Source organism: Nothoprocta perdicaria, unplaced genomic scaffold (genome assembly GCF_003342845.1).
Source record: "Nothoprocta perdicaria isolate Ctin4 unplaced genomic scaffold, notPer1 scaffold_283, whole genome shotgun sequence".
NCBI lineage: Eukaryota > Metazoa > Chordata > Aves > Tinamiformes > Tinamidae > Nothoprocta > Nothoprocta perdicaria.
Window position 1 is genome coordinate 547,168 of NW_020455514.1, and position 13,339 is coordinate 560,506.

Below are 13,339 nucleotides of genomic sequence, written 5' to 3' on the forward strand. Positions count from 1 at the left end.
CGCGGCGGAACTGGGCGCGGCGGAGCGGGAAGGCGGCATCGCGAGCGCTGGTGCCGCGCGGGAGCGCCCGCCCCTGCCGCGCGGCCGCACTCGCCACGCCACGGCCGCTCTCGGGACAGGCGGGTACAGCGGGCAGCCCCAAGAAGGGGGCCTTCGGCAAGGGTGTCCGCGGCGGTGACGCAGATCGATGTGGAGCGCGTGGATTGGCTCAGGGCAGGGGGGCGGGACAGGGGCCCTGGCCCCGGCGGCATTGAGGCGGTCGCCTGAGCGACTCGGGAGCGGCGCGCGCATGCGCGGAGGGCGGGGCGAAGCCCGGAGGGCGGGGCGAAGCCCGGAGGGCGGTCCCATGTGTGAGTGGGGATGGGAGGAGCTAAAGGGACGGGATTAAGCCGGGGGCGGGGCTACGTGAGTGGGCGGTGCTCCCCTACTTAATATTCAGCACCCCTACTTAATATTCAACACCCCTACTTAATATTCAGCACCATAACGAGGCCCCGCGGCTGCTCACAATATTTATTTTTTTTCTCTTTYTCCTTTTAATTGGCAATATCGGGCTCTGCAAATAGAAACCAACGAAAACCCCTCCCCTAAACACGTGAGCTCCAGAGCTGCCGTCCCGCCCGCACATAAAATACAAACCCCAAACGGCTGCAAAAATAGTGTCTTTGGAAGAAAACAGAGTGTGGCGGCGAGGCGCGCGGGGCCGGCGCGGAGCCAAGCGGTCCGTCCCGCGGCGCAGAGGCAGCGCCCAGCCCCAGGCCCGTTCCCGGGCGACGCTCCTGCCCGGTCCCGCTGCAGCCGCCGGGGCTGGGCAGCAGCCTCCCCAGAGCGGGAGGGACCCGATATTCCCTCCTTTCCCCGCCGGAGGTCATGGCAGCGGGAGGACCTTTGCCCGCCCGCACGGAGGACAGGACAGAGCCCCCGGGGCCTCGGCACGGCCGCCCGGCCCGGCCCGCTCCAAAACGTCTCTTCAAGAGGCTCCTCGGCTCTGCCCGGCCAAAGCAGCTTCCCTGCGTGTCCCCTCTCCCGCCGAGGGCTCCGCAGGGTCCCGAGCGACACAGCGGGGAGAAGCCCGGGAAGCTGCAGCCGATTCCCACCGGCGCCGCCCTCGACCAGCGAAGCCGGGACACGGGACGCAGGGCAGTGCCCGAAGGGGCGGGCTCGGCACTTGGCCCCCCAGCAGCGAGGGCTCCCCGGGCGCCCCTCTCCGTGCCCTCCGCTCCACGGGCCGCCCCGGCCTCACACCACGAGCGAGCTCTGGAAGGCGACGCTCTCCTCGGGCTGCCAGGGCTCGTAGCGCAACGAGGGCGGCTCGGCCGCCTCGCTGAAGCCGGCGACGTCCTCCCGCACGCCGAGGAACGGGCCGGGCGCCGAGGGCTGGCAGGACACCAAGGAGCCCGTGCCAGAGGCAGCAGGGAAGCTGTGGAAGAGGAAGCTCACGTTCGGGAAAAGCGGCTTCGCGAGGCTCACGGGGCAGAAGGCAGAGCCCGTGGGGGTGAAGTGCACTTTGTTCTTGTCCGGGCAGGAAGGCTGGAAGGTCGGGTCGGGGCTGGGGGATCTGCAGGGAGGAGAGCGGAGGAGATGAGCAAGGGGCGCTCCCGAGGGCRCAGGGCTGCGCCGGGAACACGGGGCTGCCTCTCCTGCCCCTCTCTTCGTGGAACGGGCTCTGCAGGGCGCTACRATGACCCCTTTGCTCCCAAAGCACATTTAGCTACAGCAGAACCAGCCCTTTTGCTGCACRGTGCCGCAATGGGGGAGAAAACACTCATGGCTGGGAAGGGGAGGGAACCAAAAGACCCTCTGAGCTCTGGCCCCGGGACGCGAGCAGCCGCATTTCCACCTGGGGAGCTTTTCCCTTTTCCCATTTCCCCACTTTCTGGCCCCAGGGAGGCAGCAGCAGCCCCACACGAGCTCTCCCGGCCCACGGCTCCTCGTACTTACGAAGCTTCTTCAAAGGCCCGGACTTTCTCACATCCCTCGGGAGGTTCCCGTTTAAACACGTAGCTGTGGTTGGGCCGAGGAGAAGCAGCAAAGGCCGGCCCTGGGGAAGGGCTGCCAGCCTCTAGGAGGGAAGGAAGACGGGGTTTTCTTGAGGAGATGTTAAAAGAAACCAAGAGAGCTCCTGAAATCAACACCAGCCTTTCCCAGGCCCCGGGGCTACAGCAGCCCAAGCCACAACGTTAGACCCGCTTCATTTCCAGCTTGTATCCCCCCAACCCGGGGGATGTATCCAGCTTGTATCCCCTGATCCAGGGGGGATGCTCCACCTGGAGGCTCATTCCTGGAACCTGAGGAGTCCATTACAGTCCAGCCAAGCTGGCCGTGACCTCCTCCTGCCTCTTAGCCCTGCGGCCTCCAAGGCACGGSGATGACGCGGGGCACGCTGCGATCGCCGCTCCCGGCGGTTACCTTGCTCCTTGGGATCCGGCTGCACCTCATCCGCAGCCGGGGAGAGCTCTCCTGCCATCAGCCTCAGCGGGGCGCGCGGGGAAAGGCGCAGGGGCACGGAGGAGGACGGAGAAAGAGAGAGGCTGCAGCGGCTGCTGCCGGGCTCCAGTGCCAGCGACGCAGCCCCGGGGCCTCTCTGCGCTGGCGCCGGCGCCCTGTGGCCATCCGGGACGTCCAGGATCTAGGGAGGAAGCAGAGAGGATGAAACCTCCCTCATCCTCGTGGAAAAGCCTGATGGCGCTTGCACCCACGCTGGCCAAAGGGACCCCGGCGCTGTGGCGGCGGGGATAGGGAAGCTGCTGGACTCGCTTCTCAGGCTCCCTTCCCTTCTCCCGGTGCTGGACACGCGTGGGGAGGGCTCAGGGCGCAGCAGGGAGAGCAGGGAGCAGCTCCCGGAGCGGCCGGCACCAGCGCAGCCCGAGGAGCCGCTCCCGAGCCCGGCACGAGGAGCGCGGCCCGGGGCAGCGCGCGGCGCCCATCGCGGCCACGGAGCCCGGCAGCCCCCGCGTGCCGCTCCACACGGAGCGTCTCCACACGTGCCGCCTCCACTCACCCTCAGCAGCTCCTCGTCCCCCTGCTCCTTCACGAACACTCCCTCCAGCTCCTCGTTCAGCCCCTCGAGGCTGCGGTGCAAGCAGGGGCTGAGCCTCACAATGGGAGACGGAGGAAGGAATCCCGAAGGAGAGGCCTGCAAGGGTCCAGGCGGGACAGGAAGAGTCAGGCGCCTCCGCAGCCGCATCCCCGTTCCCAGCCCTGCATCCCCATTCCCAGCCCTGCATGCCCCCATTCCCAGCCCCGCATGCCCCCATTCCCAGCCCCGCAGAGCCCTCAGGAGGTGAAAGAAGGGGCCTGGAAAACTGGCTGCAAATCGCAGCAGTCACAGGGAGGAGTACTCACTCACGGGAGGCGTAGTGCTCACTTACAGGGGGAGCGCACACTCAGAGGAATGCATACTGGGGGGAGTGCTCACTTACGGGAGTCTAGTGCTCACTCATGGGAGGCGTGCTCACTCACAAGGGGAGTGGATTGCTCACTCACAGGGCGAATGCTCACTCATGGGGGGCAGAGTGCTCATTTATGGAGGAAATGCTCAGTCACGGAGGGGAGTGCTTGAGTGCTCACTCACTCAGGGGAGTGCTCACTCACGGGGGACAGTGCTCAGGGAGGGAGGGAGGCAARGAGGGGGGTGAAAAAATTCTGCTCCCAGGTCCAAGGGCWGCAGTGGGAGCAGCGGGGGCAGCCGGCAGGAACGGGAGCTGCGTCTCCTCGGGGCACAGGGCCAGCGGAGCGGGGACGGGGGGACCCTGCACCTACCCGCAGCGATGCCAGCACCGCGGGGTCCCCCCGCGCCGGGGAGCTCGGCTCCTTGTCGCTGCCGCTCCTGCCATTCAGCTTCGTTCGCTGCAGCTGCTGCTTCAGTCTGGCCATCTAGCAAGTGGGAAGCGCRGAAATGGGAATAGGGAAACGCAGGAGGAGCTGAGCGCGAGCGAGCGGCGGCCGGGGCGCTGCTCCCGCCCCGAGTGGCACCGGCCTCCCTCGGGCCCCGAGCCGGACCGGCCTCCCTGCCCCTCAGCCCCCCACAAGGGCCACGGGGCAGTGAGCGGCTCTGGCCACCCCGGCCCCTCAGGCTGCCCCGTTCCCGAGGCCGCTGCTGCAGGACGCGGGTCCTTCCCGCAGGACGCGGGTCCTTCCCGCAGGAAGCTCCGAGCGAGGCCCGGCCAAAAGCCCCAAGCGCCGCCGAGGAAGGGAGCGGCCCACGGCACCAGGGCACGGGCCAAGGCCCGGTGTCTCCTGCAGGAGCCTCATCCCGGCCCTCCCGTGGATGAGCCCTGCCGCGGCACCGCGGTGCCTCGCTCACCTCCCGGCGGTGATCTGCGCTACCCCAGGACGCCGAGCGCCTGTGGGGGCCGCACGGGGCTCTGCCCGCTTCCGTCTCGCACCACGATCCCGGAGTCTGAAGGGAGAGAAACAGGGCTGAGAACAGCCACGACGTTGACCTGTTCGAGACTGAAGCGGGACAGCGAAGGGAAAAAGGGGCCGACAGCCGCCCGGGCGCTGCCCTGTTCCAGCACAGGCGCTCAGCGAGCGCCCTCCGAGGACCTGGATGCGCCCCAACCCGCGCGGCTCCGACCGCCTGTGCCTGCTGGAGAACCTCGCCAGACCTGCCCGCAGTTCAGTGCTCGCAGGATCGAGCGGCAACGGTGCCGGCGCCCCCGGCCTCGGTGCCTCCCCGGCGCCCAGCGTCGCGCCCGGGGCCTCTCGCAGCGCCAGGGCCTGAGCGCAGCCCCATGCGAGGAGCCGCTCCGGGGGCGCGGGGCGGCGGGAGCCTCTATCCCCAAGAGGGCTCTGGACACCCAGTTCATCCAAAGGAACCCGGCCAAAGGCCCCACGAACCACAGGGTGTTATGGAGCTCCTGCCGAGCTCGGAGCGGCCTGGGGTGCTGCTGGGGTAGCCCCGGGGAACAGAGCAACCCCACGGAGCAGCTTCTCCCCCAGCCAACTGCAACGAGGGTATTTGCCACCCGTGCCAGGACACGGTGTCCCGGCCCCGTCCCGTGTCACCGCGGTGCAAACCGGGGCCCTGGGGCCTTTCCTCGGGCCTCAGCGGCCTCCGCGTCTCTGCCCTGGGCACCGGCTTTGCGGCCGTTGCCTTGATACTCGCAGCGCTAAGCGCCGTACCAGGATTCACACAGAAACAGGGCCTAAAAAGGAAGAAAAAGTCCCTCTCTGCAATAGCAGGGCCTGGAAGAGCGCAGAGCCTCGCGCCCGAGGCAGAAGGAAGTTGCAGAACTTCTTGTACCAACTGTGACAAAACCGCTTCCTCAGGAAAAAAAGGAGAGCCAAAACGTGGGGTGTCCTCGCGCCGCTGCCCCCCTCGCCCCACCAAGCCCCTCGGAGCGCCAATGCCCACAGCTCTGCRGAGCAGCCCGCGAGGAGCCGCGGGGGAGGCAGATGCGCAGGCAGAGCCCCGGGCTCGGCTTTACTAGGCTTGGAAGCGCGGGACGAGCGGCCAGGCCGCGGCAGCGCTCCAGGAACCCGGCTCCTATTCCCCATCTCCTGGCGCAGGCAGGACCGCGCAGGAATAAACTGCTGAATAGCAAAGATCAAGCAGCGAGTTAACACAGGCTGAAGGTGCTAAATAAACGGCCGCTTAAGCAAGCGGGTGCTCGGACCCTTCCGAGCGCCCTGGTGTCTGCACGCCGGCGAGCAGCACTCGCTGCYCTGCAGCAACATGTACAGGGAGCTAAGAGTTCCTCGAGGGCTGCAGCTTGCCCAGCCCGCGGCAGAGCCTGCGCTGCTGGGGCCGAGCGCCCGTCTGCGGGAGCAGCCCGGAGGGTTAGGCTCCGGGTTAGCCCTAGGGTTAACCCTAACCCAGAGCCCACGCGGGTTATGTAAGGACTTGGCCCCGAGCAGCAATAGCCAGAAGGGGGAAAAAGCAGCACGGAGCCAGCGATGGAGCAGGGAGGCAGCGGCCATCTGCCGCCCAACGAGGCCGAGGAAATTCTAACCGTGCCAAAGYGAAATGAATCGAAGCCGAGAAGCAAAAGAGGGATGAAGAAAAGGGCCTTCCTAGAAAGCTGCAGCTGGACAGACGGACGTTAACGCTTTAAGGCCCGTGCGCTGCTCGCAGCCGGGCTCGGTCCTGGCCCGGGGTTCTACCTGGGTCGCCTTGTCGCTCGTGCGGGACGCGGAGGCGCCGCGGGCGTCGCGCGGCCACTGGCCCAGCAGGTAGGAGCCCACGACGGCGTCGAGCGAGGGGGCGCGGGGCGCCCGGCGGCTCCTCGCGCCACCTGCGCAGGGAAAGAGCATAGAGAGGTGAGTGCCGCAGCCCCACGGGCCCCGCGCGCGGCTGGAGACACCCGGGTATTTAGCGGGGAGCAAAGTCGGGCCAGAGACACCGGGGTATTTAGTGGGGAGCCCCACGAGGGGCTGGAGACACCCGGGTATTTAGTGGGGAGCCCCACGAGGGGCTGGAGACACCGGGGTATTTAGCGGGGAGCCCCACGCGGGGCTGGAGACACCGGGGTATTTAGCAGGGAGCGAAGCCGGGCTCCGGGTGCTCCGGCCTTCCCGCCATCCCAGTGGGTCAGCCCCTGCCAAAGGGGTCTCCACCGGCCTGGCAAACAGCCGAGCCCCTTGCAGGACGCYGCTAATTGCCCTGTGTAATTGGGAGTGCCCGACGCCCGTGCTGCTCCGAGGCCTTCCAGGCCGCTCCAGCGGCGCTCCCGGCCACCACTAGCCCTGGTTTGGACGCTCCTTAGCGCTTGCAGCTCCGTTACCACATCCCGGGATGCGGGCGAGCGGCACGGGCGCTCCCAGGGTCCCCCCGCTCCACGGAGACCCGGCAGCGCCGGCCTTCCCCACGGCAGCAGCCGGAGCAGCCGCGGGAGCCCCGGGACGCGCCGGGCAGAGCCGCGGGATCCCGGCCAAGGGCAGCTCGGGCACCTCCGCYGGCCACGGGACGGCCGAGATAAGCGGGGCCACCCGTATCTCCCGCAGCCACGCGGCTGCGCGGCGACAACGAGAGACCGCGGCGGCACCGGCGCCCGAAAACGGGGAGTTTTCGGGGCCTTTCTAGCCCTCGGTTTGCAGATCTGCCAAGTCTTTCCCAACTACGTCAACACCAGGGCTCCGAGCTTCCCAACTGCCTCTCCAGGCCAGTCAATCTCCGCATCTAAGAGCAAACTGAGATCTTCTCTAGATGCATCAAAATAAATAAATAAATAATTTTCCATTTCCCACCACAGAAATTCCAGAGCTGCCTTTAAATCARTCCTGAGAGCTGAATCCTAAAACGACACCAGACAACAAAACAAAGTTCCCACCGCTTCTCGTTTGGGAGTCACAAACCTTCCTTCCTTCCCTCTCCGGGGGAACCCACTCTTTAGCACCAGAAGAAATTTAGGAAATTCAGCAGTTAAAGCACCCGCCATCCAGGCCCTGATGCTACTGGAAACTGGCCGTGGAAAGGTCCATCTCCAAGCGATGGAGCGGGAAGGGTCCCCGTTCCAGCAGCATCGGCTCTAAACCAGGCGGCGACGCCGGAATTGCGCCCGATTACCCAAGTTTTGGCTCTCCCTGCTCTTTATAACACAGGTCCAGGCAGGGCCCGCTGCTGGCGCGGGCAGCAGGAGGCCCAGGCAGCGTCTCCGGGGCCGGCAATCCACAGCAGGACCCTGCGAGGCACACGTTTCTCCTCCCCCCTTCCTCAGAAGCGCGTGAATTTTATTCRCAGTGTTAATTTTAACTTACAAAACTCCGCCTGCACGTGTGGCGGGCTGGCCGGTGGCGGGGCCGTCTCTGAAGGGTCGGCACGACCAAAATCTGCCTTTCCTAGGCAAAGGAAATCTCGCTTTATCCCAAAACGAAATTACACCCAGCAGGGCCACGACTGAGACAAGAATCAGCAACCACYCGCAGGTGACACGTAAGGGTAGAGATAAGAACCACCCGAGCGCTACGGGCCTTCAAAGAGGAGGCTGAACCTTCAATTTATAGGTGGATTAAAAGACAGTGATAACACAACCCGCAGCTGCTCCTATGAAAGGAGGGTTAACAGCTCCATAGCGGCATCGCGCAGCAGCTTCTGGCATCTTCTCCCGCCTGAAGCCTCTGCAAAGAGACCTCTCCTGCTCTCCCTCTGCRCCCAGGCGGCTTTTCGGTCCTCATCTCTTCACCCCTAACATTTGCAACAGGAGGGAAATTCGCACGCGGGTGAGGAGGGGATGTCAGAGCCCTCGGAGCGCCRAAATGTCCCTTCTGGACACGGGGGTTATCCCCGGTGCCCCCCGAGCCTCGTGCCCAAACCACAGCTCAAGGCACCCAAAAAGCACCCGCTGTTCTCGGTGCAAAACCCTCCGAGGGCCCACAGGCATCTCCGCTTCAGAGCTGCGCCGAGGGCGGCGAGGAGCTGAGCACGGACGGCGCAAAAGCCGAGGGACCATCCGGTAGCGGCGAGAGGATCCCAGCGCCAGGACGGGCTTGGTTCCCGTGGGATTGAACCCACAACCGGCCCCGGAGCGGGAGGGAAGGAATCCAGATCCTGTAGTCCCTGTCCTGGCGCAGGAGCGACTGCAAAGGGCTGCCCAAAGCAGGAGCATCTGCAGAGCCCGCTGCACGACAGGAGCTGCCTGCGGGACACGGGTGCCGCGTTAGGAAGAAACTCCCTCAAAAACGGCCCAAGGCCCAAAGCTGAGCAGGTAGTGGAGGAAAGGAGCTGAACTTTTCACCTTGATCTTAATTCAAGTTTGTTTTCCAAATGATAAACCAATGCGAGGTGTTTCAACATCCTTGAAGTCTTTGGTTGAAGTGCACTTTTCCCAAGGCTCGCCTGATCGCTCCAGTGGGACCAGGCAGCAAATCAGTCTGTTATCCCCAGCACTTCTGGGCTGGCTTTTATACACTGCAAGTTAAGGAAGAACTAGGAAAAACAGACGGGCTGGCAAGTTCCTCCACAGGGCTCCGAAACAGGCAAAAACCTGTCTGAATTCCAGATATTCAGGGCTCCCTTCGCCCTGTTCTGGGAAAATACAGATGACTAAGGAGCTGCTAAGGATCATCCACGGCAGAAGAGCGAAACAGCCGAGCAACGAAGGCAGAGCTGGGGGTTTTGTTTCCGTTAAASCGACTTAAATCAAGTGCTGCTGAGCATCCAGGAACGAAGATCCCTGTGAAAGGGTCGGCGAATTCGGAATGGGGAGAGAACTTCTGCCTGCCCAACCTCTGGGAGCCTCCAGCTCAGCCAGGGCAAAGCAAATCCAAATCCAGACCGAACGGGACATTCGGGGTGGTTTTAAGGCTACAAAAGCTGAAAACCAAGAGAAAAGTGAAGGCTTTTTGTCCTTTTGGCATATATATCCCCCTAAATCACATCAACATTTCGCAGCATGACCTTCTCTCTCACTCTACGCTGTCTTTATGACTGATTCCAACCAAGCCACCTGCCCAGAAGACCCAAAATGCAGCTGCTGAAAGAGCTTTCCAGAGGGGAAAATACAGCAGGAAAACCCTGACGCCTGCGACACCTTGCCAGTGTTTCCTGTCCCCTTTTCCCACGTGGAGCACAACGCAAAGCTGAGCACGGTGCTTGCTGGCACAGCTCCCTAAGCCGGGTTTAGGCAGAGCAGGGCTCTGCACGCAGCAGCTGCACAAACCCCCTGGGCTCCAGCACGCCGGGAACGGCACCGACGGATCCCTGTTCCAAGGCACAGACCGAACGGACGGCACAAAACCCTCGATAAATTGGGCCTGGGGAGGAGGAACAAGAGGGAATATATATTTTTTAAACAGGTTCAACACAACTGTACAGTTTACACTTTTCTTGTGCAAATCACACCAAAACAACACTGTTAACTGCACTAGTTAGGAGGGAAGCACCAGATGAGCTYGAGGCAGCGCCGGCAGCTTAAAGGTTTTGCCATTTACGCAGGATTTCGACATCCAAGTTCTGCACGGCGCAGACTCGCTGCCCGCTGCTGTTGCTGTCACGAGGCAAGGCCAGGCTTTAGTCCTTCGCGCCGGGCAGTCATTAGCGGGTGAAATGTTTACATACCTGGAAGAGAATTTGTTCTTCTCCGGGCAAATCGGCGCCCGGGTTCTCTCTGCTCTGCGCCCCGTTGAAAGCTTTGCTACGGTCAATGAGATCTTGTTGGTTAAACTCCAACCCAAAGAGTTGCAGSAAAAGAAACCCACATCCAGGGAAAATCACCCGTGGGCTCCCCGGTTCCCTCGGGACAGGCTGCTATAAATGGGGCAGGATGACCCTACTGTACGGCCCTATCTCCCCTGCTCTCCGCTCTCTGTTCTTTAAATGTCATCTCCAGGGGTTTTTTTAAGCAGCAAAAACTTGTTTCAGCCCCGGAATGTCAACAGGAGCCGAGATTAGTTATAGACACGTCCTTTGTTTCTCCTTTCCCACACCCGTATCCAGAGGCTACCAAACTGGGAGCAGCAGGTTTGGAGCCAGGGCACGATCAGTATCAGCTGAGGGCCGCAGTGCCATGAATGGGCTCCAATTACCACACCAGAAACCCRTCCTAGGTTAAACAAAGCCACCTGCAAGGCTCTGCCTTCCAGCCCGAGCCCTGCCTTGCGTCCAGCCCATACACGGATGGGATCCACRGGATGGGAGCCGGGTTCCTCGGACAACACCAGCCATCTTCCAGACGTTCCCGTCCTCGACCAGTCTCTACACGACTCGGTTCCCACCGCGACACCCTCCTCGCGCTTCGCTCCCCAATTCTATCAGCCTGTTTATCCACAAAAAGCAGAGCTGTTATTAAGGTTGAATTCCAACGCTGGGAAAAGCCAAGGTTGGGGAAGCAGCTGTTTGGGCACTGCAGCGGTGCAGATTTTCCCATGACAGAACACGGCGTCCACGCCTGAAGAACAGCAACTTGGACCCGTCCCCTTTTCTTAGCAGTATTTCCCTTTTTTTTCCCCCTTTTTCCTTTTTTTTTATTTAAGAGGAGTTAATATAAACGGAGATAACCGCCTCCTAACGTGATTTTCAATTCAGAGACGCTCACGACCAACTCCTGCTCTGCTCCCACTGCAGGGAACGACTCCCTCCATACATTAAATAATGAGATGCTAGACAAAAACAGCCCAGCCCTAGCAATCCGTGTACCCCCAAAGCACAAACCTCAAATGCAAATAATTTTACGACAGTCACCGCGCTCCCGTGTTTTCCTCCCCGATCTAAGCGATCGCCGCTGCGTTTTCCCCACTCGGGTCCTCCCGTTCCCGCTCTCCTGGTTAAGCGGCCCCACAAACACCAGCTGCGGCTTCACAGCGCGAGAGGAGCCAGGCGCATCGGCACCGCGGGCACCCGGGGCACTATTTTAGTACCAAAAACCTCCCCACGCGCCCGCCYGGACGCTGAAACCCGTCGGGGGCCGGCTGTTAAAAGGAGAGCCCCTGCTCTGGCTCTCGGGATGTCTGCAGCAAAGCGAGGGAGGAGAAAAGGTTACCGACCCTGCAGCGCTCCCGCGGCACCGGCAAACGGGCCTTATTCCTAAGGGACATTTTCATTTTGCTCGGACAGAAGCAGAGCCAGGACGGCCAGCTGTAACACAGGCCAGGCACGGCTTTCATTCGGATACCAAATAAAGAGCTTTGGCAGGGAGCGTGGGCTCACTCCAGCGGGATCCGCGCGGGAAAACCAGCCCAGGAGGCGGCGAGGAGCAGGATCCCGGGCCCGGAGTCACCCCGGCGGGCGGCAGCTTCCCAGAAAGCCCGAGCTCTCGGGTGCTGCGCCCGGCCGAGCCCCCGGCAAGGCTCCCGCTCCRTAACGGGCTCCTGTGAAACGCATCCAACGCCAGGACGGGGCTTCCAGCCCGATGTCCCCAAAGCAGCCGGGGGGCTAAAGGGAGCAGACCTGCGTCCCTACGTCTTATTGTCCCCTGCTACGGCCGTGCCACTGAAAGCACCTGTGGCGTTTTAGAAACACCAGGGCAGCTGCCGAGCTGTCCTCTCTGCAAAAGGGTTTCTCCAAAAGCTGCTTTTCTGCAGGAGCTTTCTTTTCTTTTTTGCTTTTTTGGAGCAGGGGGAGGTAACTCCCTATCCCCAGCTATTYGGCCCAGCCTACCCCTAAGCCTCCAATTAACAGTGCACAGAAAAGGCTCCTGCAGCTCCCCACCTCCGAAGCCGCTTTGCTTTTCCAATCAGCTCCCACTCGTCCCTGCTCTGGTTCAGACAAGTGGGTCCAGGGATGGACATACAGGGGTCCGACGGGGCAGGCTCGGCCGCCACGGCATCCACCAGCAGTAAATTATCTGCCCGGCTCCCCAGAAGAGATAAGAAGGGAAATAAATAGAAAATCGAGGCTACTGCCACACACCGGCTTCACGCCTCGCATCTCGATTGCCAGACACCGCGAGTGGCCTGGGAGTGCGCTCAGGGCTGCCTCCGGCGCCCCTCGGCTCCAGCGCCTCCTTTCAACAGAGGCTCTTTGAGAAACTCGACAGCTGCTTCGCGTTTCAATGGGATTCTCTATGAAGGGAGCAGCTGCAGGAGCAGACCCGGGGTCACCAGCACCTCTTCTTCTAGACCCACACGTCGGGACCACGAGAGTCACCACAGCGGGCACCAGGCGGCTCCGGAGCAATCGGGAGAGTCGACGGAGCAGCGCGAGGAGAGCCTGGATAAAGCAGGAGATTCCCGCACTGGGATCTCCAGCGGTAGCAGCACACGGTGGATCGGGAATSACCACGACGGAGCCTGGGCTGAACCCGGACGGTTTGTGGCAACAGCTCCCACGCGTGCGGGAGCAAAGCAAGGCGCACGGAGGGCGGCCGAGGCGCAGAGCGATGGGAATCCGGGTGCTTCCAAAGCTGCCGCGAAGCTACCGCGACCAGGAGCAATGRGTGGAGCTCGAGCAGCGAGGCACGGGCAGAGGAGGCGCGGAGCGGCGGCGGAGCCATCCCGACGGGAAGCGCCGCGGGATGCGCCCGGACGCAGCCGCCCGGCGCTCTCGGAGCTCTCCTTTGCGCCATGTCCCCAACAACGGAGCCCTGTGGGGAACAACGCAGCCGCACAACTCCGGGCTGGGCGCAGCACGAGCCGAGCGCCCGTGCAAGCGGCTCCGGGAGCCTATTTTGAGGGCAAACCCAGCAGMACGGCTCCTTCGGGGCTCCCGTGATGGATATGGGTCGTGCTGGGCACGGAGGCGCTCGGAGCCGCGGGACGGGACGGGCTGCAGCCCCCCGGCACTTGCCGGCCAAGGGGATCAGCCGGTCCCACAGCAGGGCAGAGGCCCAGCGGCTGCGCCGAGCCCCTGCCGGCTGCGTCCGCTTAGTCCCGGCCTGCAGTCCTGCAAGGGAAGTTGCAGCTCAACGCTTAACGCACCGCCAGTGCAGCGCTCAACACCGGCGGGCAGCCCCGGGCGCCA

General features: G+C 63.0%; 1 protein-coding gene across 1 annotated transcript; it reads right to left on the reverse strand.

The window, feature by feature from the left end:
- Positions 1–1,223: 1,223 nt before the first annotated feature.
- On the reverse strand, positions 1,224–7,382 carry FAM117A (family with sequence similarity 117 member A). Its single transcript, XM_026041401.1, has 8 exons — positions 7,376–7,382; positions 6,109–6,239; positions 4,307–4,402; positions 3,763–3,876; positions 3,002–3,136; positions 2,410–2,629; positions 1,942–2,062; positions 1,224–1,558 (listed from the first exon to the last, which is right to left on the reverse strand). The coding sequence occupies exons 1-8, from the start codon at positions 7,380–7,382 to the stop codon at positions 1,240–1,242; spliced, it is 1,143 nt and encodes a 380-aa protein (XP_025897186.1). The 3' UTR covers positions 1,224–1,239.
- Positions 7,383–13,339: the final 5,957 nt, after the last annotated feature.

Bases quoted from the DNA above. Each gene is read 5' to 3' on its own strand.
- FAM117A (XM_026041401.1), bottom strand. The intron at 4,403-6,108 runs GTAGAACCCCGG...CTCTCCCTTCAG, and splicing joins CGAGCGACAAGGCGACCCAG to ACTCCGGGATCGTGGTGCGA. The intron at 3,137-3,762 runs GTAGGTGCAGGG...GGACCCTTGCAG, and splicing joins CGGTGCTGGCATCGCTGCGG to GCCTCTCCTTCGGGATTCCT.